General features: G+C 42.4%; 1 protein-coding gene across 3 annotated transcripts in view; it reads right to left on the bottom strand.

The window, feature by feature from the left end:
* The window catches only part of SECISBP2L (SECIS binding protein 2 like), a 64,945-nt gene extending 37,637 nt beyond the window's left edge, over window positions 1-27,308 (bottom strand). The window contains exons 1-7 of one of the 3 annotated variants that reach the window (XM_081088749.1): window positions 27,066-27,308; window positions 18,703-18,881; window positions 15,393-15,717; window positions 13,873-14,002; window positions 6,096-6,325; window positions 5,778-5,802; window positions 5,320-5,432 (exon numbers count right to left, since the gene is read on the bottom strand). In XM_081088749.1, coding sequence (XP_080944875.1) covers window positions 5,320-5,432; window positions 5,778-5,802; window positions 6,096-6,325; window positions 13,873-14,002; window positions 15,393-15,717; window positions 18,703-18,881; window positions 27,066-27,089 — 1,026 coding nt within the window. In that variant the 5' untranslated portion in view covers window positions 27,090-27,308. The remainder of the gene's footprint in view (window positions 1-5,319; window positions 5,433-5,777; window positions 5,803-6,095; window positions 6,326-13,872; window positions 14,003-15,392; window positions 15,718-18,702; window positions 18,882-27,065) is intronic. The other 2 variants (XM_081088748.1, XM_081088750.1) reach the window with 2 other exon arrangements.
* Between the last annotated feature and the right edge of the window lie 329 nt (window positions 27,309-27,637).

The following is a 27,637-nucleotide window of genomic DNA, read 5'->3' as shown; positions in this document are numbered from 1 at the left end:
TGAACCAAGAGGTTCCCAGTTTGATTCCTGGCCAGGGCATATGCCTGGGTTGTAGCCTCCATCCCCAGTAGAGGGTGTGCGGGAGACAGCCAATCGATGTTTCTCTCATCAATGTTTCTATTGCTCTATCCCTCTCCCTTCCTTTCTCTCTCTAAAAAAATCAATAAAAATATCTATCTATAATAATAAAAGGGTAATATGTTAATTAGACCGGACAAAGCCGGGGCCAGAGGGAAGCCGCCCGGGTCCCGGATGCCTGCCAGTGGCAGGGGAGGGAAGCCCAGGTCCTGGGTGCCAGAGGGAAGCTAGGACTGGCAGCCAGGGAAGGAAGGCCTACTCTTACATGAATTTTTGTGCACTGGGCCTCTGGTTTATATATATATAAAAGACTAACATGCAAAGTATTCCCGTGGGAGTTCGACAGGAAAACCAGGAGTTTGATTGCTTGCTATGATTATGTGCTGACCACCAGGGGGCGGCACAGAATGAAGGAAGGCACCAGCCAGCAGCCGGGGGAGGCCCCAGCTGACATCTGGGAGGCCCCAACCAGCCCTGATGGCTGGCCAGGTCTAGGGACCCTACCCATGCATGAATTTCGTGCACCAGGCCTCTAGTCTACACTAATAAAAGAGAAACATGGTAACTGGCCTACGACCGCTACCCTTCCCATTGGCTAATCAGGGTGATATGCAAATTAACTGCTAGCCAAGATGGCGGCCGGCAGCCAGGCAGCTTGAAACTAACATGAGGCTTGCTTGCTTCAGTGACGGAGGACTCCAACGTTCCCCGCCTGACTTGCCGGCCTCTCAGCTGCAACTCTAAGCAACTATGTTGCAAATATAGAAGCTAAACAAAACCCCAGAAACCTGCTTTACTCAGCCGGGCTTCAGCCAGCCGGACCGCAACATTGTATCAAATACAGACGGTAAACAAAGGCCAGAAACCTGTTTTCAGCAGCCAAGGCCTCAGAGCTAAAGCTGGCGCAGAATAAATTAAAAAAAAAGAAAAAAAGGAGCGGTTGGGAGCTTCAGTCACCCGTCAACCTGAAAACGGCCCTCAGCCCCTCACCCAGACTGGCCAGGCACCCCAGTGGGGACTCCCACCCTAAAGGGTGTGTGACCAGATGCAAACAGCCATCATCCCCTCACCCAGGCTGGCCAGGCACCCAAGGGGGACCCCCACCCTGATCCAGGACACCCTTCAGGGCAAACCAGCCAGCCCCCACCCGTGCACCAGGCCTCTATTCTATATAGTAAAAGGGTAATATGCCTCCCGGCACCAGCACCGGGATCAGCGTGACATGGGGCAGCGCCCAAAGCCCCTGATCGCCCTGCGGCTCTGTGTGTGACTGGGTGCAGCGCCCGAACCCCGATTGGCCCTGCTCTGTGGGTGATAGAGGGCGGCGCCCCCAATCCCCCCCACCCCCCAGGGCACTGCTCTGTGTGTGACAGTGGCGGCGCCCCACCCCCCTGATCAGCCCTGCTCTGTGGGTGATAGAGGGCGGCGCCCCAACCCCCTGATCTGCCCTGCTCTGTGTGTGACGAGGGGCGGTGCCCCAACCCCCCTGATGGGCCCTGCTCTGTGAATGACAGTGGGGAGCTCCTCAACCCCCTTATCGGCCCTGCTCTGTGCGTGACAGGGGGGAGCTTCCCAACCCCCTGATCAACCCTGCTCTGTGTGTGACAGGGTATGGAGCCCCAATCCCCTGATGGGCCCTGCTCTGTGCGTGACAGGGGGGAGCTTCCCAACCCCCTGATCAACCCTGCTCTGTGTGTGACAGGGTATGGAGCCCCAATCCCCTGATGGGCCCTGCTCTGTGCATGACAGAGGGCAGCGCCCCAACCCCCTGATCCGCCCTGCTCTGTGCGTGACAGGGTGGCACTGCAACTTCCCTATCGACCCTGCCTTGAGTGTGACAGGGGGCAGTGCCCCAACCCCCCAATCGGCCGTACCCTGAGCATGACTAGGGGTGGCATAGCAACCTCCAGATCCACCCTGCTCTGTGCATGACAGGGGGCGGTGCCCCAACTCCCCAATAGGCCCTGCTCTGAGCCCGACCAGGGGCTGCACCTAGGGATTGGGCCTGCCCTCTGCCACCCGGGAGCAGGCCTAAGCCAGCAGGTCGTTTTCTCCCGAGGGGTCCCAGACTGTGAGAGGGCACAGGCCGGGCTGAGGGATCCCCCTTTCCCCCCCGAGTGCACAAATTTTTGTGCACCGGGCCTCTAGTATTTAAATAAAGAATAAAAATCTAAAAAAAAAAAAATATTAAAAATCATCAAATGATACAACAGTTAAAATACCATGCCATGATACAGGTGCAGATTTCTGATACATGAAACAAAAAGCCCAGAGATAGCACTTAAGACATAAGAAATTATTCAGAGACACAGAAGCATAGAACAGACAGAGGGAAGGCAGAGGAGAATGTGTGGATGGGTGGAAAGAGATTAACCAAAGAACTTGTATGCGTATATGCATAACCCATGGACACAAACAATAGTGTGGTGAAGGTCTGGGGTAGGGGGCTGGGTGTGGGCTTGAAGGGGACAATGGAGAAAAAAGTGGACATCTGTAATACTTTCACTAATGAAGATAAAAAATAAATTTAAAAAAAGAAAAAAAAACATAAGAAATTAGCAAATGATTAAAAGGACAGTGCAAATCAGAGAATAGGATGGATTACAATGTTAGGACAATTGGTTAAATACTTTGAAAATCTACATCAATATATGGTACCATTCACCAAACTTAATCTTGGATTTTTAAAAGTCTTAAACATTAGTCTACTGAAAAGTAGCAGAAAATACAAGTGAATATTTGATTTCTGAAAGACATTTTAAGCCTAAAAATAATCAGAGATTGCAAAAGGGGAAAATATTTTGACTTAAAAGGAAAAAAAAAAGAATTTGCATGTCAAAAATCAAACAAGTAACATGCTTAAGAAAAGTATGACAAAGCATCAGAAGTAGAAAAGAAAACACTTTGTTCAACATCTATCTCTAGTTCTTTTGGAATGAAGAGATACAAAATAAAACTTAAACCATATGTATTTTCATAATTTTTTTGTTGTTCTTTTTCCATTTCTCACCAGTTTTGAGGTAGAGAGGAAATATTTTTCCATATCAGTATTACTAGAGGCCCAGTGCACAAAAATTTGTGCACCCGGGCGGGGGGTCCCTCAGCCCAGCCTATGCCCTCTTGCAGTGTGGGACTCCTCAGAGGATGTCCACCCCAGTGGGGACGCTCACCCCATGGAGGTTTGGCCAGCCTGGGTGAGGGGCTGATGACTGTTTTCAGGCTGGCCACACCCGCTTTAGGGTGGGGGGTCCCCACTGGGGTGCTTAGCCAGTCTGGGTGAGGGACTGAGGGCTGTTTCCAGGCTGGCCAAGCACCCTGGTGACATAAGCTCCCAGCCTCTCTTTTTCTTTTTTATTCTGGGATTTATTTACCTCCTATAATTGAAACTTTTTTGCCTTTAGCAGAGGCCTGCAGAAAGCTTGGCTTTATCCATCACGGGAGCAAGCAAGCCTCCTGCTCGCTCCAGCTCCATGGCTGCCGGCCGCCATCTTGGTTGGGTTAATTTGCATATAGTTGCTCTGATTGGCTGGTGGGCGTGGCTTAAGGCGTAGCAAAAGCATGGTCAATTTGCATGTTTGTTTTTTATTAGTACAGGATTTCCTCTCCAGTGGGCTACTGATACCAAACTGTACTGAGTAAGTACTGAGGCTGCAAGATTGGCAGGTCTAGCAGATACACTTTAAATATAAAGTTTCAGTACTTGACTAAACATTGTATAGATTTTGTTTATCTAATCTATTTAAATAATTCTTGTTTTAGCTTTGCCGAGACCAATTCCAGCGTCTCATAATTTCAAGAGTTTCATCAAAAGGTTGATGAGACTTGGGGACACAACAGAGTTGAGTCACACATGTAGTCACCTGTTGGGAATGGCTGAAGGCATTTCCCCAAACCTGAATAGGATACATTAAATTGGTTGTGGCTGCCAGACAGCTAAAAGGCATCTCAATCTACATGTTATCACCTCCAACTGGCCAAATACCTGAACAGCCGTAGGCTAATTCCCCCATTCTGACAATGGACTCTGTACCAAACCCTGACCCTTTGAAGTGTATATCTCTGCCTCACCTCAGGACAAGTTGTGTTAATAAAAAGCATGGGGTCCTGGGGTCGGAGAGAACCTAAGGCCTTAGACTTAAGACTTTAGAACTTAGCTCCTTTAGCTAAGCTCCTCTGACCGCCAGTGCCTTTCAAAAATTATATTTTGTCTCCGGACTCTTTATTAGTCTCTGGATTCCTATGTCATCTATGCATTACTTCTCCAGATTCCTGAACCCTTCTTGATGCTGAGACAAGAACCCCGGCAAGCTTTTGTTTTTAATCAAATAAAGCTAGACTGCTTCACAAGCCTGCCACAAACAATAACAACTCATTTTTGCAACAACCATAGGGAAGAGGGAATTATTCTGCTTGTTTTCCTAACACCCTAATTAAAGTTAGGAACATCTGAAGTACTTCATTTTAGGGAGACAAAAACAGGCAAGTATTTGGTCCACTTGATCTGGTAGTAACTTACTCTTATTTCAGTTCATCCACAGATCTATTCACATAACCTTAATTCCTTGACTAGATTTAAGGAAAACAAGAAGTCTATCTAAAATTAAAAAGGATAAATACTGACCAATATACAGTCCCTGATTTCATAGACAACCAATGCAGGAAGACAATATTAGAAGTTTGTGGCAGTATATAACTTGCTCCACCCTACTGCAGCTAGATCCCGCTCCCCAAGATCAGGAAGCTGCCCAACATGGCTGTATTAGGAAGAGGCATTCATCACTATGGCAGCGCACAAGCAGAGTGTGGCATATGGTGTCTATAGTCAAGCAAAGTCACATGGACAAGGCTGCAGTTCTGCCTGAAGTTCAAAGGATCAATATTTAAGGCATTAAAATTCTTTAAAATATTTATATGGCTAAGTCAGCAGGTGAAGCAGGATTAAATAGTATTCTATTTTAAAAGTATGAAATAGCAAAAAATATTTCTTAAACACAGAAAAGTAGAGAATGGTACAATATATGCTCATGCATACACACCACCTACTTTCAACATTTTGCCATTTTGTTTCATTACTCGAATCGTTTTACTGGCTAAACCATTTTAAGCTTAGAGCTATATTTTACTTTTAAGTAATTTAATATACATCTTTAAAAATTAAGGACATTGACCTTCAAAATCATTATACCATTTAAAATAATTCATCTGACACTAATCAAATTTGTCTGACCTAATTCAAATTACCTGTGAATTTCTTTGTTCAATCTGCCTTCCACCTCTAGAAAATGTCTGATTTTTTTCCATCCACGGTTTTTTCTGAGTTGCCTGGCAAGTTACACTGGACCAATTTACACTACCTGTAACAAATAAGATTTAAAATATGATTTATTTACAGATGTCAAAAGCTAAATTGCTCCTTAACTTTATGTACTGAAATTCGGTCACTGTAAATGTAATAGTGGAAAATTTTCCATAAATTTTAAGTGGTATTCCAGTTCCCAGTAATATAAGTGTCATCTGCAGAATACTTCTGGCTGGCATATTCTCAATTTTATCAGCAAGACTGTACTTTGTATTTAATGTGAATCACTTTGAAAGATTTCTAATTTTTGCAACATCAGCAAGGTTAATGCTTAAAAGCAAAACTTTGACATAGACAAAGAAGAAATTATAGCAAAAACACTATGCAGAAAAATAAGTACCTGTACATATAGATGATTCCACATGCTAAAAATAGAAACAAAAAGGAGACAATTATTTTCTGCTCAAAATCAATACCACATTCCTTACAAAATGATTCCGAATCTAGTCTAGTGTGAAGGATGCTAATTACAATCTCAGAAAAAATACTCATCCATAAAAGAATATTTTTCATATTAATAACAAAATATACAAGATGTTTATGACCATCTTATTACTATAGGATTGTTAATGAAAGTAGGTACTTAAGCTTTAGCAGAGAACATAAGAGTAATACTGACATAGATGACTGATAAAGAAATCAAAGCAATGTCACATACATTCATGGTGCTAGAATCAGGATTTCGTAAAGCCCCTGCAGTGGGCTGGTTGTTGCTGTGTTTGGGACTGCAGTAGCCACTATCACTGTCAATGTCAGCTTCACTAGCTCCCTGCTCACTAGAAGATTCGGCAGTAGGGTGGGATGCTCTTCTCCTCCTGCCTTTGGACTTCCAGAGCATCGGGGCAGAGCTCTCTGAGAGAGACTTGTTAGCGATATCTGACGGGAAATCTACAAGGCAAGAAAAGTGTAACAACTTGTTGTGAGGACCAAGTTAATAAATTGTTAAATTATCACTAAGGTTTTCAGAAAATAACGACATCTAATTTCATAATGGTAAAACCTTTTTTGAAAGATTATAAAAACGTAAGATATTCCTGACAAGTTGGTTTATAACATGTTTATTATGAAGAGAATAAAACCATCCCATTACCCATTTAACAAAGAGAACATCACCCAATCCTTTGAGGTCAACTGCATGCCCCCTCCACCACTGCATCCTCTTCCTCCCTCAGCAGCTGCCCTTTATTCTAAATTCTGTGTTTATTATTTCCTCCCTTTTAAAAATACTTACCACAAATTTCTGTATTCCTAAAACATAAACCATGTAATTTTGCAATTTTAACTTTATAAAAATAAAATCATACAGCCCATGTTTCTCGGACTTGCTACCCACCCCACCATACCCTCAACATTGGTTTTGAGATTCTGATGGATGTGACTGTAATTCATTAATGTCACTGTGTAAGACTATACTATAATGTACTTATCGTCTGTACCACTGATAGGACACTTGGGTTGTTTGGGGGCTTGCTATGATTAATACTGCTATCAACATTCTTAGACAGACAAATGAATGCATGTGTACATATGAAAGTTTCTTGCCCGATTCAGTGGTTGAGCGGTGATCTACAAACTAGGTCATGGTTTGATTCCTGGTAAGAGCACATGCCGGGGTTGCAGGCTTGATCCCCGATGTGGTGTGTACAGACCAGTACTCCTTTATTTTATAACTAGAGATCTGGTGCACAAATTCGTGCACTGGTGGGGTCCTTTGCCTGGCCAACGATCTGGGCCATCTCGCCCAGTCCCGATAGGGGAGGTACCATGGGAGGCTGGCCAGCAGGGGGAGGGACCACAAAAGGTTGGTTGGCGGGGGAAGGGACCGTAGGAGGTTGGCCAGCTGGGGGTAGGAACCGAGGGAGGTTGGCTGGCCACAGGAGGTTGGCTGTGGGAGCGCACTGACCACCAGGGGGAAGCTCCTGCATTGAGAGTCTGCCCCCTGGTAGTCAGTGCATGTCATAGTGACCAGTCGCTTAGGCTTTTATATATATACTAGAGGCTCGGTGCACGAAATTCGTGCACTTGGGGGGGGGTTGTCCCTCAGCCCAGCCTGCACCCTCTCTAATCTGGGACCCCTCAGGGGATATCTGACTGCCAGTTCAGGCCTGACCCTGTGGGATCCCTCTCACAATTGGGGACTGCTGACTCCCAACCACTCACCTGCCTGCCTGCCTGATCACCTCCTAACCACTCCCCCGTCTGCCTGATCACCCCCTAACCACTCCCTTGCCAGCCTGATAGACGCCTAACTGCTCCCTTGCCAGCCCAATCACCCCCAACTGCCCTCCCCTGCTGGCCATCTTGTGACCACATGGAGGCGGCCATCTTGTGTGAGGGCATGAAAGTCAATTTGCATATTACCTCTTTATTATATAGGACCAGAGGCCTGGTGCACAAAAATTTGTGCACTGGGGGGGCGGGGGGGTGTCCCTCAGCCTGGCCTGTGCCCTCTCGCAGCCTGGGACCCCTCGGGAGAAAACGACCTGCTGGCTTAGGCCTGCTCCCGGGTGGCAGAGGGCAGGCCCAATCAATCCCTAGGTGCAGCCCCTGGTCGGGCTCAGAGCAGGGCCGATTGGGGAGTTGGGGTGCCGCCCCCTGTCATGCACAGAGCAGGGTGGATCTGGAGGTTGCGATGCCACCCTCAGTCACGCTCAGGGTAGGGCTGTTTGGGGGGTTGGGGCACTGCCCCGTCATACTCAAGGCAGGGTCGATAGGGAGGTTGGGCACCACCCCCTGTCACGCACAGAGCAGGGCCAATCAGGGGGTTGGGGCGCTGCCCCCTGTCACGCACAGAGCAGGGCCCATCAGGGGGGTTGGGGCTCCGTATCCTGTCACGCACAGAGCAGGGTCAATCAGGGGGTTTGGGAGCTCCCCCCTGTCACTCACAGAGTAGGGCCGATAGGGGAGTTGGGGCACCGCCCCGTCACCCACAGAGCAGGGCCGATCAGTGGGTTGGGGCGCCGCCTCTCTCACACTCAGGGCAGGGCCGATGGGGAGGTTATGGCTCTACCCCGTCACACACAGAGCAGGGTCCGTGGGGTGGGGGGGTTGGGGCGCCGCACCCTGTCACACACAGAGCCGCAGGGTGATCAGGGGGTTGGGGAGCTCCCCCCTATCAGGCACAGAGCAGGGCTGATCGGGGGTTGGGGCGCCTTCCCCTGTCAGGAACAGAGCAGGGCAGATAGGGAGGTTGTAGCCCTGCCCCCTGTCACACACAGAACTGCAGGGCGATCAGGGGGTTTGGATGCTGCCCCGTCACGCTGATCCCAGTGCTGGGAGGCATATTACCCTTTTACTATATAGAACAGAGGCCTGGTGTATGGGTGGGGGCTGGCTGGTTAGCCCTGAAGGGTGTTCTGGATCAGGGTGGGGGTCTCCACTGGGGTGCCTGGCCAGCCTGGGTGAGGGGATGATGGCTGTTTGCAGGATGGCCACAGCCCCTGCAGGATGGGGGGTCTTGCTGGGGTGCCTGGCCAGTCTGGGTGAGGGGCTGAGGGCCGTTTTCAGGCTGGCTAAGCCCCCTAGTGGGGACACTCACCCCATGATGATGTGTCCAGCCTGGGTGAGGGGCTGATGGCTGTTTGCAGGCTGGCCACGGCCCCCCAGCCACCCCAGCTCCCAGTGGATGCTGGCTAGAAGCAGGTATCTGGCATTTATTTGTCTTCTAGAATTGAAACTTGTTGCCATGAGTGGAGGGCATAGCCGGAGCGGGAAGCCTGGCTTCCTCCATTGCCCAGGCAACTAAACCTCCTGCTTGCTCCAGCTCCATGGCTGCTGGCCGCCATCTTGGTTGGGTTAATTTGCATATAGTCACTCTAATTGGCTGGTGGGTTTGGCTTGGGCATAGCCAAGGTACGGTCAATTAGCATCTTTGTCTTTTATTAGTGTAGACTAGAGGCCCAGTGCATATAAATTCATGCACTGGAGGGGGGGGGTCCCTAAGCCCGGCCTACCCCCTCTCACAGCCTGGGAGCCCTCAGGGGTGAGAGATCACCTAGTGATCAGGGAAAGGCAACCCCACATGACACCGCTGCTGCTGCCACTGCCGGCAGCGCAAGACTCGGCCTACCCAGGTTACCTGAGTCTTGAGTGGCCCTGGGCGGCTGGGCATCTGGGCAGCCACCATCTGAGGCTTGCCTGTGCCTCAGGCCGGCCCTGGGCAGCTGGGGGGCTGAGGGGACTTGGGGACTCCAAAGGCTGGCCAGTGGGGAGGGCCCTCCCTGCCTTGCCGTGCACCTGCCATCCCAGCGGGGCTGAGGGGACTGGGCCCCACCATTTTGTGGCTGTGGGCGCCGCCATCTTTGAGGGCGGGGCAGTCAATTAGCATATTCCCTCCTTATTGGCTGTGGGCGCTGCCATCTTTGCAACAGCGTGAGAGTCAATTAGCATATTCCCTCTTTATTAGATAGGATAGATTAGTTTGAAAGTTCCCCAAAAATTTCTTTTGAAATTTTGATTGGAACTGCATTGAATCTACAGGCTAACTTAGGGTCAAATAACATTTGCAATATCAAATCATCCTGAGTGAACCTAATATTTAGATTTTTTAATACAATGTCCTATAATAACGTTATAGTTTCCTGCATAAATGTCTGATACATGTTATATAAGGTTCATTGCAAGAAGTAATATTTTTATTGCTATTATAAATAGCATCTTTTCTTAAATTTTGTTGGGGGCACACTTAAATGCGATTCACTTTTATATAATATCTTATATGTACCCAACTTACTAAACTCTTATCTATACTAATGAAAGGATAATATGCTAATTAGACCAGACATCTTCTGGATGTCCTTCTGGACAAAGCCACGGTGGCAGGGGCCAAGGCAGAGGTGATTAGGGGCGATCAGGCTGGCAGGGGAGAGAAGTTAGAGGGTGATCAGGACGGGGGGGGGGGGAGCAGTTAGGGGGCAATCAGGCCAGCAGGGGAGCAGTTAGGGGGCAATCCGGCCATCAGAAAGTAGTTAGGGGGCGTTCAGGCCAGCAGGCAGAGGCAGTTAGGGGCAATCATGTTGGCAGGCAGGCTGGCAGTTAGGAGCCAGACTGGAGAGGATGCAGGCCGGGCTGAGGGACCCTGCCCCCCATGCACAAATTTCATGCACTGGGCCTCTAGTTAAATAATAAAAATTTGTATTCAAGAGTAAAAATCTGTTACAAATTCTTTTAAACTATAGTATTTCATTCCACCTCTGATTGATACCAGTTAATCCTAAGAAATTAAAAACAAACTAAAGAATAAAAACACAGAATGCACAATCCTCAGAATTTGAAAACAAACTAAAGAATAAAAATACTGGCAGAAGATATAATCTACTCAAATTATACCTTCACCTTTTCATTTTCTAATTCTTACTAGTGACCCAGTGCATGGATTCATGCACATTGAAAGGAAATTAATTAAAAGGTGGCCAGTGGGGTGGGATTGGGCAAGATGGGCCAGACACGCCCTGGAGCCAACCTCCTGTGGTCCCTCCCTGGCATCTGCAGAGTGAGTGGGATCTCTCCGGCAGGTGGGATCCCTCAGTGTGGCCTGCAGGAATCGGGCTGAAACCAGCTCTCCAACATCCCCCAGGGGGTCCTGGAGTGCAAGAGGGCACTCTGCAAAGTTGCTATCATACAGGGTGTGGAATGCAAACACAAGTGTGCAGTAAACCAGATTTGGGGCCGACAGTGCCCCAACAACAACATAACCCACGGTCAAAGGTGGAATCGTGCGGGCCCACAAGGAATCGGGCTCCCTCCTCTCTCGTTTCAGGGTGCATCACCCGAGAACCACCACTGCTAAGTCACTGCAGCTCAGCAGCTCCTGCATTGAGTGTCTGCCCCCTGGTGGTCAGTGCACGTCACAGTGACCAGTCGGATGGTCAGACACTTAGCTTATTAGCCTTTTATATATATACTAGAGGTCCGGTGCACAAAAATTTGTGCACTCACGTGGGGGATCCCTCAACCTGGCCTGTGCCCTCTCGCAGTCTGGGACCCCTCTGGAGATGACCACTTGCTGGCTTAGGCCTGCTCCCCAGGGGATTGGGCCTAGGATGTCAATCAGACATCCGTCTGGCAGCCCAGCAGCCCTCGGGGGATGTCAGCAAGGAGCAGACCTAAGCTGCAGTCAGACATCCTTAGCACTGCTGAGGAGGCAGGAGAGGCTCCCACCACCACCACTGTACTGGCAGCCATCAGCCTGGCTTGTGGCTGAGCAGAGCTCCCCCATGTGGGAGTGCACTGACCACTAGAGGGCAGTTCCTGCATTGAGCGTCTGCCCCCTGGTGGTCAGTTAGTGTCATAGTGACCAGTCATTCCCAGTCTTTCTGCTGTTAGGGTCAGTTTGCATATTACTCTTTTACTATATAGGATAGAGGCCTGGTGCATGGGTGGGGGCCGGCTGGTTTGCCTTGAAGGGTGTCCCAGATCAGGGAGGGGGTCCCGCTTGGGTGCCTGGCCAGCCTGGGTGAGAGGCTGATGGCTGTTTGCAGCTGGTCACACCCCCTTCAGGGTGGGGATCCCCGCTGGGGTGCCTGGCCAGCCTGGATGAGGAGCTGATGGCTGTTTTCAGGCTGGCCACATCCCATTTAGGGTGGGGGTCGTCACTGGGGTGCCTGGCCAGTCTGGGTGAGGGGCTGAGGGCCGTTTTCAGGCTGGCGGGCAACTGAAGCTCCCAGCCTCTCCTTTTATTCTTTTTATTCTGGGATTTATTTACCTTCTATAATTGAAACATTGTTGCCGTCACTGGCGCTCCCAGCTTTGAGGCCGCGGCCAGCTGAAAGCAGGTATCTGGGGTTTGTTTAGCTTCTATAATTGAAACATTGTTGCTTTCGGGCTCAGAGCCGGGCTGCGGCAGGCGGGGAACCTTGGCTTCCTCCATCACTGGAGCAAGCAAGCCTCATGTTCGCTTCAGCTGCATGGCTGCCGGCTGCCATCTTTGTTGGCAGTTTATTTGCATATCACCCTGATTAGCCAATGGGAAGTGTAGCAGTGGTATGGTTAATTACCCTTTTTGTCTTTTATTAGATAGGATAGATACTTCAGAAGGCTGATTTTGTGGTCACAATGATAAAACTAAAGTACAGGTAATTTTTTCAAGGAGTCCCAGCATTGAAATCACGTATAAATAGTTCACTATGATTAGGAACAACCAAACATAGAAAACTTTGTAAGACATTACATGTGATTCTTTTCCACAGCCACCCCAACCATTTGTCAGAATCTGTTAATATTACTGCTTTATGCCCTACAAACCACACAGCAAGTACTGTCAGCAAGATTGTTTTTTAACTGATTCTCAGATCCTTTCTTGCACCTAATGGATCTAAGCAATTGTAAAAGGATAATTGAATAGGGTTCAAAAGACAAATGAAATTCCAATGGAAGAAAGTAGCACCACCTAATTTATTTTAAACCAGACTACATTTGAGTGGAGACTATAGAGGGGTAAAAAGCAAATGTGCCTTTGAACAGATCTAATTTTTGGCCTTGGATAATTAACAAAGATTTTTTTACAAGTGTTAATAAGAATGGGTGAGAGGTGATAGACATCTATCTACTCTGTATCTAGTAGGTGGAACTGTATGATGAAAATAGGAAAATAGCTAGAATATTATAAGACTATTAATTCTTTTTTTTTTTTTTAAAACATATTTTATTGATTTTTTACAGAGAGGAAGGGAGAGAGATAGAGAGTTAGAAACATCGATGAGAGAGAAACATCGATCAGCTGCCTCCTGCACATCTCCCACTGGGGATGTGCCCGCAACCCAGGTACATGCCCTTGACCGGAATCGAACCTGGGACCCTTCAGTCCGCAGGCCGACGCTCTATCCACTGAGCCAAACCGGTTTCGGCTATATATTTTTTTTTTTTATTGAAGACTATTAATTCTTATCTATTACCTGGAGAAAGCTTTTTTATTTAATGTTTATACCATCTTCTAAAAAACTTACGACAAAATTATATCCTACTAATCCAAAATTTTTACTTATTTGTACTCACAGGTCTGGTTTAGATCTATGTTAAAATGTGACTTAAAAACTTGCTAATTCTTTCTAGAAAAATATTATAGAATATTAGGGATGTTTTATAAAAGGTTTTAATCTAGTAATAAAAACATGTAGAATTATGATTTCTATCAAAATGACTCCCTCATATTTCTACAGCTTTTTAAAAATTCCATCTCTGATTTCTGAACTGCTCCACTGCTTTATGAGGAAACCTCAAACCCTGTTCAAAATTGTATATAAGCCAGCAAACAAGTTGAAAGAACATTAAGGACATGGACTGTTTCATCCTTTCTAGAGAATTTCACAAAGTGGCAGGATAAATGAATGGGTGAGTCTAGAATCATAAAAAGTGGTATAATCCACAATTATTAAGCCAATGCATGACAACAGATAAAAATTAGTAACATATACTGTACAGAAGAACCCTTGCCTTACCGGTTTGCTGTGAAGCATCTACCAGAAGCACGATTTTTGATCGATTATCAGGACCTGCTGCATTTGTCTCTTTCTGAGTAGCTACATTTTTCACCTGTGGCCTTTTGCTTTTTATGTGCTGTTGTAAAAGCTGTTGATGATTTAAGTAAAAAAAAAATTAAGATTCTAGTTAATGTACTAAACATTATAGAATACACATCCACTATACAATATACCTAAATGTACGCTCCACATCAGCAGCTCCCAACTCACGGGGAAACAGGACTTCTTTGTTAGGATTTCATGATATTATCTGCAGCCAATCATAATAGGCTAAATAGGTATTATAGACACATTTAAACACTATTTTTCAAATAACCATTAACACTACTATCAATAAAAAAATAAATTCATTTTGTTACTTGCATTCTTAATTTTCTCAATCAATAATTAATAAAACAACTTCTGCTGCTGGTTTGTATTTTAATTTGTAAAAGGTATGCCAAAGACAGAAAAGACTTTTCAATGAAGGTTGGCTAATGGGATCTAGCAAAGCACCAACTCCTTGATACAGATATAAGATACATCTAAGAAATAAGTCACTCTGCCTCCCATTAGTTCAAAAGTGCTGAGAAGAAAAAATTTTTTTATTTGTTTTGATACTAAGGCTTCAATAGAAAAGTAACCTTCTGAATAACAAAGTGGCATTCCTCCTAAAAATTCACAAGACAGAAACAATGAAGTTGAAGGGATTTAATGAACCACAAATGTTCTTTTCCATATTTCCTGATGATTTTTGAAGACTGAAATATCCTGAAGTGCATAAGCCATTCAACACCCTAGAATGGGATCCAAACTAACCACTTATAAATACTGTGTCACTATGCGATTTTTATCACTAAATTAAACTAATTTGGAAATATTTGTGCATTTTGTTTATGTAAAACTCTTTGAGGAACTTGAAGACAAATATAAATAATCACCAATTAAAAATGAAAAACAATAAAATAATTATTAATATTATTTAATAATTATATTAAATAATATTAATATAATTAACAACAGAATTATTTTATAAATACTATAACCCTTTATTTTATGACTAGAGGCCTGGTGCATGGATTCATGCACCAGTGGGATCCCTCAGCCTAGCTATCAGGCCGAAACTGGCTCGCAGACATCCCTCAAAGGGTCCCAGATTGTGAGAGAGCAGTTCTCGGGTGACACACCCTGGAATAAGACTCCTTCCTCTCTGGTTCTGTGTGCGTCACCCGAGAACCGCAGCTGCCAAGTCACCGCAGCTCAGCAGCTCCTGTGTTGAGCATCTGCCCCCTGGTGGTCAGTGCACGTCATAGCTACCGGTCGGACGGCCAGACAGTCGAATAGTTGGCGGATCACTTAGGCTTTTATATATATAGTGAACAAAATGTTTTGTAGTAAATTCAGCATGTAAAGCTAATCAATACAAGTGGCAGATTACTTACTCTATTATTAACAATAGAAATATCAAACATAAAAGCTAATCAAAATCAGTCACTTACTTTTGGTACCATTGGTCCTCTGTTACTGTTTCTGCTTCTATGACTGGACAACGGGAAGACTTGTCCATGTTGATTTGGACGTTCAGTGCATTCTGTGGTTATAGTATTTACAGTATTTGCAGTCTGAAAGGTGTTGGAGTAAGGTGTAGGAAAAGGATGATAAAAACCCATAACTTGGGCACATGGTGCTGGCATCAGCTGATAATATGTATACTCTGTAGAAACAGGTGGCTGAGCAGGTATAATGGGGTAGGCAAGGTATGGTCCAGCAGGGTTTGGACTGGGTTGTTGCCATCGTATATCACTGTTATATAATGGAAACTGTCTGTAAAAACAAAAACAGAACAAAGCTATTGACAATTATAAAAGTAATGTTAAAGTAAAATCTCAACTCATTTTAATAAAAGAAAACACAGAACAGAATAGTGGCTTCACCATAATTCTGAAAAATTAGATAAAATTATCTTATATGTTTCTTTGCTATAGAAATTATCTTATCTAATAATAGACAAAGATTGAAATTGACTGTACCTTCGCTACGCCTCCCACTGGCTAATCAGTGAGATATGCAAATTAACCGCCAACAAAGATGGCCGTTAATTTGCATATGTAGGTGCGAAGTGGTGGAGTGAAGACTGAAGGTGGCTCCGGCCACCAGAGCCACAAGAGGCTTGGAGGCGCCTCTGGCCGGAGCGAAGGCCTGGGTCCCGGGTGCTGGAGGAAAACCGGTGCCGGCAGCCAGGGGAAGGGAAGGCCTATTGCACAAATCTTTTCGTGCAACAGGCCTCTAGTGTATATATAACAATTTAAATGACAGTATAAAGGAATTAAAACTGATAGTTTTAGTTTTATTGCTTTCCAATATTTTAAAAATACATATTCTTATTTGTAACTCTCTCCTTAACATCCTCATGATATTTCTGCCTAAAAGTTAAACACCTAGCTGCTGGATCTGCCATCCTATGTTCCCACCCAATGCTAATAACTGTAATAGCCTTCTGCAAAGACCAGTGTAAGGTGATCATTGTGTAAAATGATCACTATAATAGGTGATTTGATTCCTCCACATCTCATTCTTTAGCTCAGACCCAAGTGCCTCCTACTCCTCTCCCATACTCCCTTAAATACTTGGCCAAGTCCAGCTCTTTTCCTGGCTTCCCTTCTTGGCAATGGAAGCAGGCTTCAGATCCAAGGGAAAGAAGAGAAGAAAAGGCAAGCCTGTCCACTGCCATCTACTATTCCTAGTATTAGAGCTTTTTCTAGTGCAGTTCCTATAAAGCACCAGCAAGATTTTTCTTGTCTCAGCAGTCCTTCTCACAGAAGGTTGTTGCTGACGAATGAGGGGTCAAGGAGAGCTGGATCATAGAGCTCTTCCTCACTACTCCTATGACAAAGCAAAATGCAAAAATGTTCACAGCCATAATTCTGAAAATATTTTTACATAATCTGCTAACTGGCTTACTCATGAATTCTCAAAAGATTATTTGGTGCTCTAGCCAGTTTGGCTCAGTGGATAAAGAATCGGCCTGTGGACTGAAGGGTCCCGGGTTTGATTTTGGTGAAGGGCACGTTCCTCAGTTGCAGGCTTGACCCCTGCCGGCCCTGGTCAGGCTATAATGGAAGCAACCAAACGATGTGTACAGACACATTGCTGTTTCTCTCCCTGTGTCTCTCCTTCTCCCTTACACTCTCCCTAAAATCAATGGAAAAATATCCTCAGGTGAGGATTAACAAACAAAAATAAATTTAAAAAGAACAAAAAAGAAATTATTTGGTAAGGTAAGAAAAATTAAATTTGCCATACTATACACTTGATCATTTTGTTAAATACAGAAAATACTATTATTAATTTTAGTTTACAAATCACTATGGACATAGTCCATATAGGTCAAAGATTTTTTAAGTATAATGCTAACTTATTTGAGAAGGATCCCTTAGTTTCTACTATTTGTCCAATCCCCTAAACTATTAAGAGTTTCAGATTATTAACTTGAATATTTAACTTGAGAAAGTTGTTTAGTGATCTCATATCTCATATATCCGTAATTTCTCAAAGAATGTGCCTTGGTACACTAGTGTGTCACAATGGATTACAGATGTGTAGAAATATTGACTGCCTTAGCCTTCAGGGGTGGCTGGGCAGAGTCTAGAGCAGGGGTGGGCAAACTTTTTGACTCGAGGGCCACAATGGGTCCTTAAACTGGACCGGAGGGCTGGAACAAAAGCATGGATGGAGTGTTTGTGTGAACTAATATAAATTCAAAGTAAACATCATTACATAAAAGGGTACGGTCTTTTTCTTTTTTTTTTTTTTAGTTTTATTCATTTCAAACGAGCCAGATCCAGCCTGTGGGCCGTAGTTTGCCCACAGCTGGTCTAGAGCCTAGCTACCTCATCCATTTATCCCACAATGCTAGAGAAGTACAATTTTCTGTGTGTGATATAACTTGAAAAAATCTAAAATTACTTTTACACAGCAATAAAATAAACTACACCAATGAAGTGCTAATCATCCAGAAAACATAAGCAGAGTTAGAAACCTAGTGGTTACTGGGTTACACATTATCTGAATTGCAAGCAATTTGTTAAATCATCCTGTAGACCAGCGGTTCTCAACCTGTGGGTCGCGACCCCTTTGGGGGTCAAATAACCCTTTCACAGGGGTCGCCTAAGACCATCGGAAAACACATATATAATTACATATTGTTTTTGTGATTAATCACTATGCTTTAATTATGTTCAATTTGTAACAATGAAATTGGGGGTCACCACAACAAGAGGAACTATATTAAAGGGTCGTGGCATTAGGAAGGTTGAGAACCATTGCTGTAGGCTATAGCACTGAAGCTAAATTTGGAACTAGAATCAGAGTCTAGATCTAGAGTTATGTGCTAACTAACCATAAAAGCTTCAAAGTTAAGGACTATCCCTTGATGTTTTCTTCTTATGCCAGATTATCTTGGCAATTATGATTAGATACCTAATCTCAAAAAAGGGTTTCTGCTTATCTCTTTCTGAGTAATTCATTCTTCCCTTTAAGTCAATTTACTTCAGACAAATTTTACTTATTATAGAAAATATATCCAAAGAACTCCATAACCTTTTAGAAAGAATGAGAAAATAATCCATGTTAATAGTTTTCAAATTTCTACATCACTTGGCTTTATTTACTCCTCTTAATGACTAGAAAAATGATTCATGTTTACAAGTTATAAAAGGAAAAAATTAAGTGGTGTGCTTTGTCAACTTCTATGTTTTCTACCCCTCTCTTCCCCACCCCAACTAAAAAAGAAAATAATAAACAAATTACCTATTGGATTGGTTTTCCTGCACAAATGGATAACAAGTAATCAAGTAGCTGGGAATTGGAGTTGGTTCTATACCAGAAACATTTCCATTCTCATTTGGGAGTGCCATAGGGATCATAAATGTTTCAGGATTCTTCTTCTGGGGAATAAATGGCTCTACCTCAGCTGACAGCTTGACATTCTTCAAAGAGAAAGTGAAACACATTATTAACAAATGAACAAAAAATTTAAGTAATATTAATTCACAATTTAACAAGTCAGTTTTTACAAACAGTAATTAGGTCTCTTCATTATTCACAAAACATCCAAAGGAGCACAATGACAAATTAAAATAATTAAATATGATTAAGTTATACAGAAAAAGTCATTAAATGAAACTGGGAAAAACTTATCAAAGGTTATACATTCCTATGAAATCATGTCTTAACAATCAAGAGTAGAAGGAAGTCAGTCAAACCTCCGAGTCCCCAAATAAGGTTGGTAGTAAGAAATCTGGCTCTGCAGACTAACAATGTGTTTTGTTTTGTTTGGGTTTTCTTTTCCATAACAATGTGTTTTTAACTAATTTTGTTTGGGGGGAGGGGAAGGGGGAGGAGATCATTAAGCAGCATTCTGAAGGATAATTATATTTGTTTAAATAGTCTATTTCTGTCCTTTTCAGGAAATTAGATTAGCATGGAAGGAAAATGTCTAAGATGAATTTAAAATATACATATATAAGGGGGAGAAAACTTCTGGTTCACACTTAAACTGGGGAAAAAATAAGTACTTCAGTTTCCCAGAAGATAAGCTGAAAAAACTAAAGTAATTCAGAATATATACTCCATTTTAGTTTATTTTATATCTTTTCTTATAATAAATCTAGAGATTCAAAAGACACTTTAAAAACTAAAGTATTTAAGAATGCACATATGGGTGACATTTATTTACTATAAAGAAAAGTAAGTACGATCCATAAAAGTCAGAATAGGAATTACTGTTAGAAAAGAAGGAGCTGTGGTTGGGAAGAAATTCTGGGGTGCCTGGCAACGTTCTGTGTCCTAATTTGGGTGATACTTAGAAGGTATTCACCTTATATAATTCATTTAGCTGTACATTGGTGTTAGGCAGTTTTCTTTTTGCATCTGTCATATTTAACAACAAATTTTAAAAATTTAATTATAAAAGAAAAAACCTATAGGCACATTCTGCAAAAGCAGAATGTAAAAAAACCACATAAATATAAACCAGTAAGTGAAATGCAGTCCAATATTTCAACCACTTAAATCAATCACCTCAAATCAACAATCTTAACAAGAATTTTTCCCCAACAAACACACTAGGATAGCATTTATTAGAAGCTCTCACCAAGGCAGAGTTCTCAGAATAAATTTCAGGGCTGTTTCTCAGAAAAGTAATCAGTAACAAATCCAAGAAACACTAAAGATAAGACTTGATATGCTCAATATATAGCCTTATTCAGAAAAAAATTTCTCTAAAAAGATTCCACTGGAAATTCAGAAGTAATTTTTAAAAAGGAGAAAGAATATAATCTGAACTATATAGCAGTATTAATTCAATATCCTTCCTCAAACCTGATTTAACTTTGAAGTCTACTTTTATACCACTAACCAAATCTGAAGTAGACAGGTCATTGAACTTACAAATATCTGAGAACTAAACTCAGTTTCTTGAATTTTAACACAGGAGGTAAAAACCCCTTCAAATGCTAATAAAACAAGCCAGTTCTATTCACTGTAACAGTCACTAGAACTTCAAACTTATTTATATAAAGCATAAAATAATCAACCTAATAAATGTTTCCCTAATTATGGAAAAAAGCTGAGTTTCAACAATAATACACAGATAATGGAAGCTTGCTTTATATAGTTTATACATATGCATAGAAGGCAAATAAATCACATTTAAACTATACTAAAAAATAACTTTTAGTATTTTTAAAAATCAAAAAGTCCTTCTGAACTTATATGAATTTTCTGAAAAGATTTATAAATCTGGACGAGAAGACATTAGGATTTGTTTTAAAACAAGGAATATGATTACATCAAATTCTCAGTCTAACATGAAAAAAGGAGTGCTATTAATATAAAGAAACAAAAAAATTTTAAGAACATTTTTCTGGACACCCCCCGCCTAAAAAAATAATGTCATAAATTACTTTTGTAACAACAAATTCAAATTCTTGCTCAAATAAAAAGTTGCAAGTTTTTTATACTAGTTTCATCTATACTTTTATTTAAGGGTCTCATGAATTTAGTGAAGTCGCTGTTTAAAAGGTGTCATGCATAAATTATAACTAATGTCTTCACATACACAGTACACAGGAGTGGGTAAAAATAGGTTAATAATAAATAATACAGCCGAAACTGGTTTGGCTCAGTGGATAGAGCGTCCGCCTGCGGACTGAAAGGTCCCAGGTTCGATTCCGGTCAAGGGCATGTACCTGGGTTGTGGGCATATCCCCAGTAGGAGATGTGCAGGAGGCAGCTGATCGATGTTTCTCTCTCATCGATGTTTCTAACTCTCTATCTCTCCCCCTTCCTCTCTGTAAAAAATCAATAAAATATATTTTAAAAAAATAAATAAATAATACAATAATTAATAATATAAATAATAGAAAAATAAGCTCTGTGTTTTGAGTACTCACAACAGTAAACCTACTTTTGCGCCCTCCCCCCCCCCCCCATATACCCTTAAACATTAAAGTTTGTACTGGTTTCTAAGTGCAATTCTAGATATCAGAGTTCAACAATACAATTCACAAACACTAAAATGATCCTTTGTGTTCAGCAAAAAAGAGAATCTGCTATAGTCAACAGCTGTACAAACAGAAGATGTCACTAGTAGGAACAGACTGGCTAACTTTCCCCTGTAGTTACAATTCTGTATGTTTTTAGAAGTTGTTCATTGTGACATTGGGACCTTCATTATAATACATCAAAATGCAGCATCTGCTGTTTTCAGACCTGAAATGCAATGTTAAGATAGTGAACCATTCTTAAAATTCCATATAATAAACCCTGTATAGATAATACATTAAGTAAGCAACAGATTGTGGCAATATTTCAATTATACTAGTATAGAAATTAAAGAAAAATGTCTTACCACAGTGGAGAACAAAAACATTTTGAGAAAATTAGAATAGTTACTTCGTGTAATATTCTTCCGTTTGAATTTTGGTTTTACTCTCTCTACCTTTGCCAAAATCTATTTTTTAGAAATCAGAAATTTTATAGTAAGGAGTTGTCTCCTTAAAGTAAAGAAAATATAAATATGGTATAAGTCTAACTACAAAGAACAAATTCCTGTATTATTTGCTTAAAAATACAACACTAGATAATAAAATTACCTTTCTCTTTTAGAAATTATTTCAGAATTTTCCAAACTAATGAAAAATCATAATAATCCCAAAAACATGTGTTGGGAAAAAACAGTTCCACATTAATTTTAAAATCTACATATATTAAAACAAATGTCAATAATAAAATCTCATTAATGTGAGTAATCTAGAAAACCCAAGAATTTCTCAAAACATCAAACTAGAAAAACCTCATTAAGCGCTCTTTAAAATGAGGTTTTTATTAAACAAATGCATTCGTATCACTAAAAGTCTTCATAATTCAATAAATATGCATTGAGCACATATTCAGGAAAGGGCACAGTATAGACAGGTTTAGGGAAAATGGGCAAACATTATTACTAAGCACACATCAGCAGGAAATGTACATTAAACCCCTCCAAAATAGAACTTCCAGAAGAGTGCGAATAATTTTCCCAGATTAAGCAACAGAAAAATGTCACCCACTTAATATCAAGACTGAACTGGAACACAGTAAGGCACTCTCCCACAGTGAAATTTCAGTATGTGCCACACACCTACAGAAAAAAATATGATCATGGAAAGCCTCCACATTCTTACTGTGTTAAGGTAGAAATCTGATATATCAAATATTAAGATATTTTATATGTTATGGCAAAAGATAAATGTCTTCTAAATGAAAAACATTTTAATGCTTAAGGGATACCTGCTAGCTGTATTGTTTCCTGATTGGAATGGCTTACAATGAAAGTAAACCACTTGCCAAAATAAACTGCAGTAGTTATACATAAAAAAAAAAAAAAAAAAAATCAAAGTATTTAACTTACACTGCCCATTTGCTTTGCTATCCAGATATTTCCCCCTTTTCTTAAAACAGACTGCATCTAATCCTGTTAAAATCTGATAGTGCTTTTCTAAAAACTAGTTTTCTAAATTTAATACTAGTTTTTGGATTATCTATTTTATTCATGTTTTTACATTTTCTCCCTTGCTTTTGTGGGTTTTTCTCTCCTAACTCCTTGCCTTGGATGCTTAATTTTTATTTTCCTTTTAAAATGTTTAACAATGAAAGTATTTATACTATATATTTGCCTCAGACACATTCATAGGTTTTCACTACAGCATGTTATTACTTTTTCAGTAACATAAAATTCTATTTTACTTCCTCTTCGATTTAAGGGCTTATGGGAAATTAGAGGCTCAGTGCACAAAATTTGTGCAAGGGGGGGGGGAGGGGAAGAGGGAGGGTGCCTCTCAGCACGGCCTGTGCCCTCTCACAGTCTGAGAGCCCTTGGGGGGTGTCTGACTCATGAGGAGCAGGCCTAAGCTGGCAGTCAGACATCCTTAGTGCTGCCATGGAGGCAGGAGAGGCTCCCACCACTACCGCTGCACTCACCAGCTGTGAGCCCGGCTTCTGGCTGAGCACACTGACCACCAGGGGGAAGCTCCTGTGTTGAGTGTCTGCCCCCCTGGTGGTCAGTGTGCGTCATAACGACTGGTCATTAGGCATTCAGTCAATTTGCATATTAGCCTTTTATTAAATAGGCTGCCTTTTAAAATTTCCAAATGGCATTTTCACTAAATGAGCATTATTTACTTTTATTTTTTTTTATTTTAAAAAACTGTTAAAACAGATTACTAGCTTATATTCATACAGGCAAACTATAAATATTATGTATTACATTTTATTTATTTATTTTTTTTAACATATTCTATTGATTTTTTACAGAGAGGAAGGGAGAGAGATAGACAGTCAGAAACATCGATGGGAGAGAAACATCGATCAGCCGCCTCCTGCACATCTCCTACTGGGGATGTGCCCACAACCCAGGTACATGCCCTTGACCGGAATCGAACCTGGGACCTTTCAGTCCGCAGGCTGACGCTCTATCCACTGAGCCAAACCGGTTTCAGCAACATTTTATAGTAATTTACTTAAAATATGTTTAATTGCAGTGTTGATATTATTTGAAGTTTATACATTATTTAAAGGAAAGAATTATAAGCCAGATAATTTTGTATGTATACTGGTGAACAGCACTTTGTATGAAGTCATGTCTATTTGTTACACATTTGCTTTTCTAAGAATTAAAGACAATAGTGATCAAGAACACTGTCAATTCTTATAAAACAAACAAACAAAAATTCCCTATCTAACATTAATATACTAAAAATTTTAGCCAATATTTACATTATTTAACAATTCAAAGGAGACTGCAAACCTCAAGTGTGCTGTCACTTCTAAGGCCATTGTTTATTTTTGTAAATCTCAAAACACTGTTCTAAATTTTCTAAAAATAGAAACACTAAAGCCTTTATAAATAAAATAAACTTCATGATTTATTCTTCACATCCCTTTATACTAGCTTTTCTGTTTTTTTAAGGATAAAAAAATGAATTATATCAAGCCATATCTGTTCTTAGAACATCTAAATCTGGCAGTTAAAATTAAGCTACTTGCTTTGATTTAAAATAGTCTTGCTAAAAGATAATATTCCTGAAATTCTCTTCTGGTTATAAGATTCTTTCATATAGTCATTATTGCAATTAAGACTATTATCTAGCACATATTCCTAATAACTTTTTATAATCTTGACCAAATATATACAATTTATCTTTTTAATCAAAGATATATTTTTAAAAGTTACACTGGGTAATACTCCAGGGATTTCAATTAGGTTAAGATGAAATGCAGAAAGTTTATATTAAGTACTTTAAAAGAAAATTTACCTTCTATTAATTGCTAACCACTCCAATATTATAATGTTATAAATGCTGTAAGCATTCCCAGAAATTCTGAATATAAACTAACACTGGTTTAAAATGAAAAAACAAAACAAAAAAACCCCACAGAACACAAAATCATTTTGTGAGGAAAAATGGAAATTCAGCACATTATCACATATATTTTTCATAATTTTCACCTATCTAAATTCACTTAGTTAGTAAAAATATAAAAGTATATTCCTAATAACCTAGAAAAGCCTTTGCATTACTCTGATATAGTACAAACAATCAAGAACTCCACAAAGTTGAGAAATCTGTTCTAGACCCAATTTACCATTAAGTTAATGGCAGCTTTTTTTCAATGATGGATCCCTTTGAAAATAATGTAATCTTACCCCAGAAATATGCTAATATAAAATGAAGCACCTGCCATCCAGGGACCCCTGAATCAACCGCCTACTGCATGAACTAGGGAAAACAGCACCACTTTTTTGGATCTTGGTTTCCATGTGTGGGGGTAATTACAAGGGAGTGGTTGAAATTTTTCTCTTACTTAGGATCAGGCTGGGGAAGAGGCAGGAGGCACTGGAGGAAAAAGAATGGGAAAAAATGTTTTCTTCTATTTCTTAAATTTCTACGAAATTTTAAATAGGTTGCGGACTTTGAAAAAAATGTAGGATGAAAGAGGAAGAGGCTCTCTAGTTCAAATACTTTGCTCACAGCACTTGCTGTTAAGATAATCACACACAAGTGATCATCTAAATAGTTAATTACATCTCCTCTAGGATGAAAGGAACCCTAAGTATACATGTGGCAGCATTCTGGTAATAGTTCTGGCATCATGGTAGAGGACCACAATGTTTAACCCTTTCATTAGTGACACGCATACAAGAAAATTTCCTATTAATTTGTCAGGCTTTGAAATCTCAGGCATTTTTAATAGATACCTTAAAATCTTGTTTTTCACTAAACTGGATATAGGCCTTCTATAGAATACTCTGGGTGAAGGGAAAGCCCATATGTATTTGCCAAGACGCTCCAATCAATTTTGCTTTGGTAAACCCACGTATTGTTTCATAAACACATTTGTGTCTTCAGAGTCATAGTCACAGAAAGCTTTTTTTTAAAAAAAAATAACTAAAGCTTTTCTAGAAACAAATATACACAACCAGGAAACTGCTCTGCCTGCTGAAAGAGCCCAATTTCTAAATCAAAACTGGCTTTGGCTAGCAACATACAATCAATTATACAGAGGAGTTTAGGAAATCCTGTCTCATTTATTAAGGTGTTAATCACCCACTTGTAAAATAATTAGGCAAATCACTAATCTCTCCTTTCGCTTCATCTGTTAGACTAGTTCATCACTGGGCAAGGCCTGTGATTGAAGAGGGGAATAGAGATTGAATAAACTTTGACTTCATCAAATTTCCGTCATTTCATAGAGGTCTCAAGACTGGAAAATACTGAAACTTTTTTTTGGGGGGGGGGTGTAAAACATTATCACACACACACACACACACACACACACACACACATGATTTTTAGTTGTGATGACAACGTAAAAAATCCCTGCCTCCTAGCACCTACTTTGCAAGGATAATCAAGAACTTGGTGCAATTAAAAACAAGACAGACACTATGGGACTTCTTTGTGGATCGCTTCCATGAATGCATGCTTCGGGTCCTATACCCTTAAGATATAAGCTTGATTTTTTAAAAAAACAAAACAAAACACTAATTTTTGCAAAATAATGAGGTAGAAGGGCAAGGGGAAGCCGTCGTAGTTCATATCTTAAAGGGAACCCCTCCCTTAAGCCACTGTAGAAACACTGCTCCGCTCGATGGAACGCAGATCTAAAAAAGCCCCTACCTGCCCCCCCTCCGCAGCCATCACTCGCTCTTGACAGCCTCTCTGGGTGAGGAGCCCTCCCAAGCCTTTCCACCTTGAAAACACATTCCAGAGCTGACGGGAGGGGAGCGGGGGGGGGGGTGGGGGGGCAGATGCGGTGGAAGTTACAAGCCCTCCACCCGGGGAGCACGACGCCTTGGAGTCCTCTGGCCCCTTTCCCCAGCCGGGGAGGAGGGGCACAAGCGAAGCCCCAGCCGGGGCGGCGGACGGTAAACAAGGCTCAAGAAGTGCCCCTGCCCGAGGCAGCATCGGGAACAATGCAGCGGAGCGGGGCTCCCGCGCCAGGGGATCCGCACCCCGGGAACCCGGGGTCTCCGGCCGTCAGGGCCCAGGCTCGGAGCCCGGGGCCCGCCGGGAGGAGGCGGCCACCCCAGCCCCCCGGCCCGGCTGGCCCAGCCCCAGCCCGCGTACCTGCTCTGCTGGGGCTCGGTCCATGGCGCCTGCAGCCGCAACGGGCCCGCTTAATCGGTGTGGAGAGCGCCTCGGGCCGCTTTCTCCATGGCCCCCCGCTCGGGCTTAGACCGGGCTCCGGACCTCCGCCCCTCTCTGGCTGGCCCCGACGCACAGTCCGGCTACGCCACAGGCGGCGGAGGTGGACCCAGCTTCGGGAGGTGGAGGAGGCGGTGGCACCTTCGGGGAGGGATCATCTGGGACGGAAGCCGAGACGAGCCGAAATAAGCCGAAGCGTTGTCGGAAATAGCAGCGCGCGGGAGGGCGGGGCGGGGGCGGGGCCGAGAGGGGCAGTGGGCGGGGCCAGGGCGCCGCCTGGAGCGGGCGGGCGGGCGGGGAAACCCGCTGGCTCACCTGCAGGCTGTCCTGGCGGCGGTCCTAGGAACAGGTGCCCAGCCCCTCTGCGCTTCGTATTGGACATAACTGCCCCTCTGGACTGTTAAACTGGAGGCGTAGGGGCCACTTGGGACTCAGGACAAGTCTTCAGGGACCCCAGAGACCACGTCATTAACCCAGACCACCTCTTAGGGAAG

Source organism: Myotis nattereri, assembly GCF_964212035.1.
Source record: "Myotis nattereri genome assembly, chromosome: 1".
Taxonomy (NCBI): domain Eukaryota; kingdom Metazoa; phylum Chordata; class Mammalia; order Chiroptera; family Vespertilionidae; genus Myotis; species Myotis nattereri.
The sequence above is the reverse complement of the archived record's forward strand: the minus strand, read 5'-3'. Positions and strand labels throughout refer to the sequence as shown.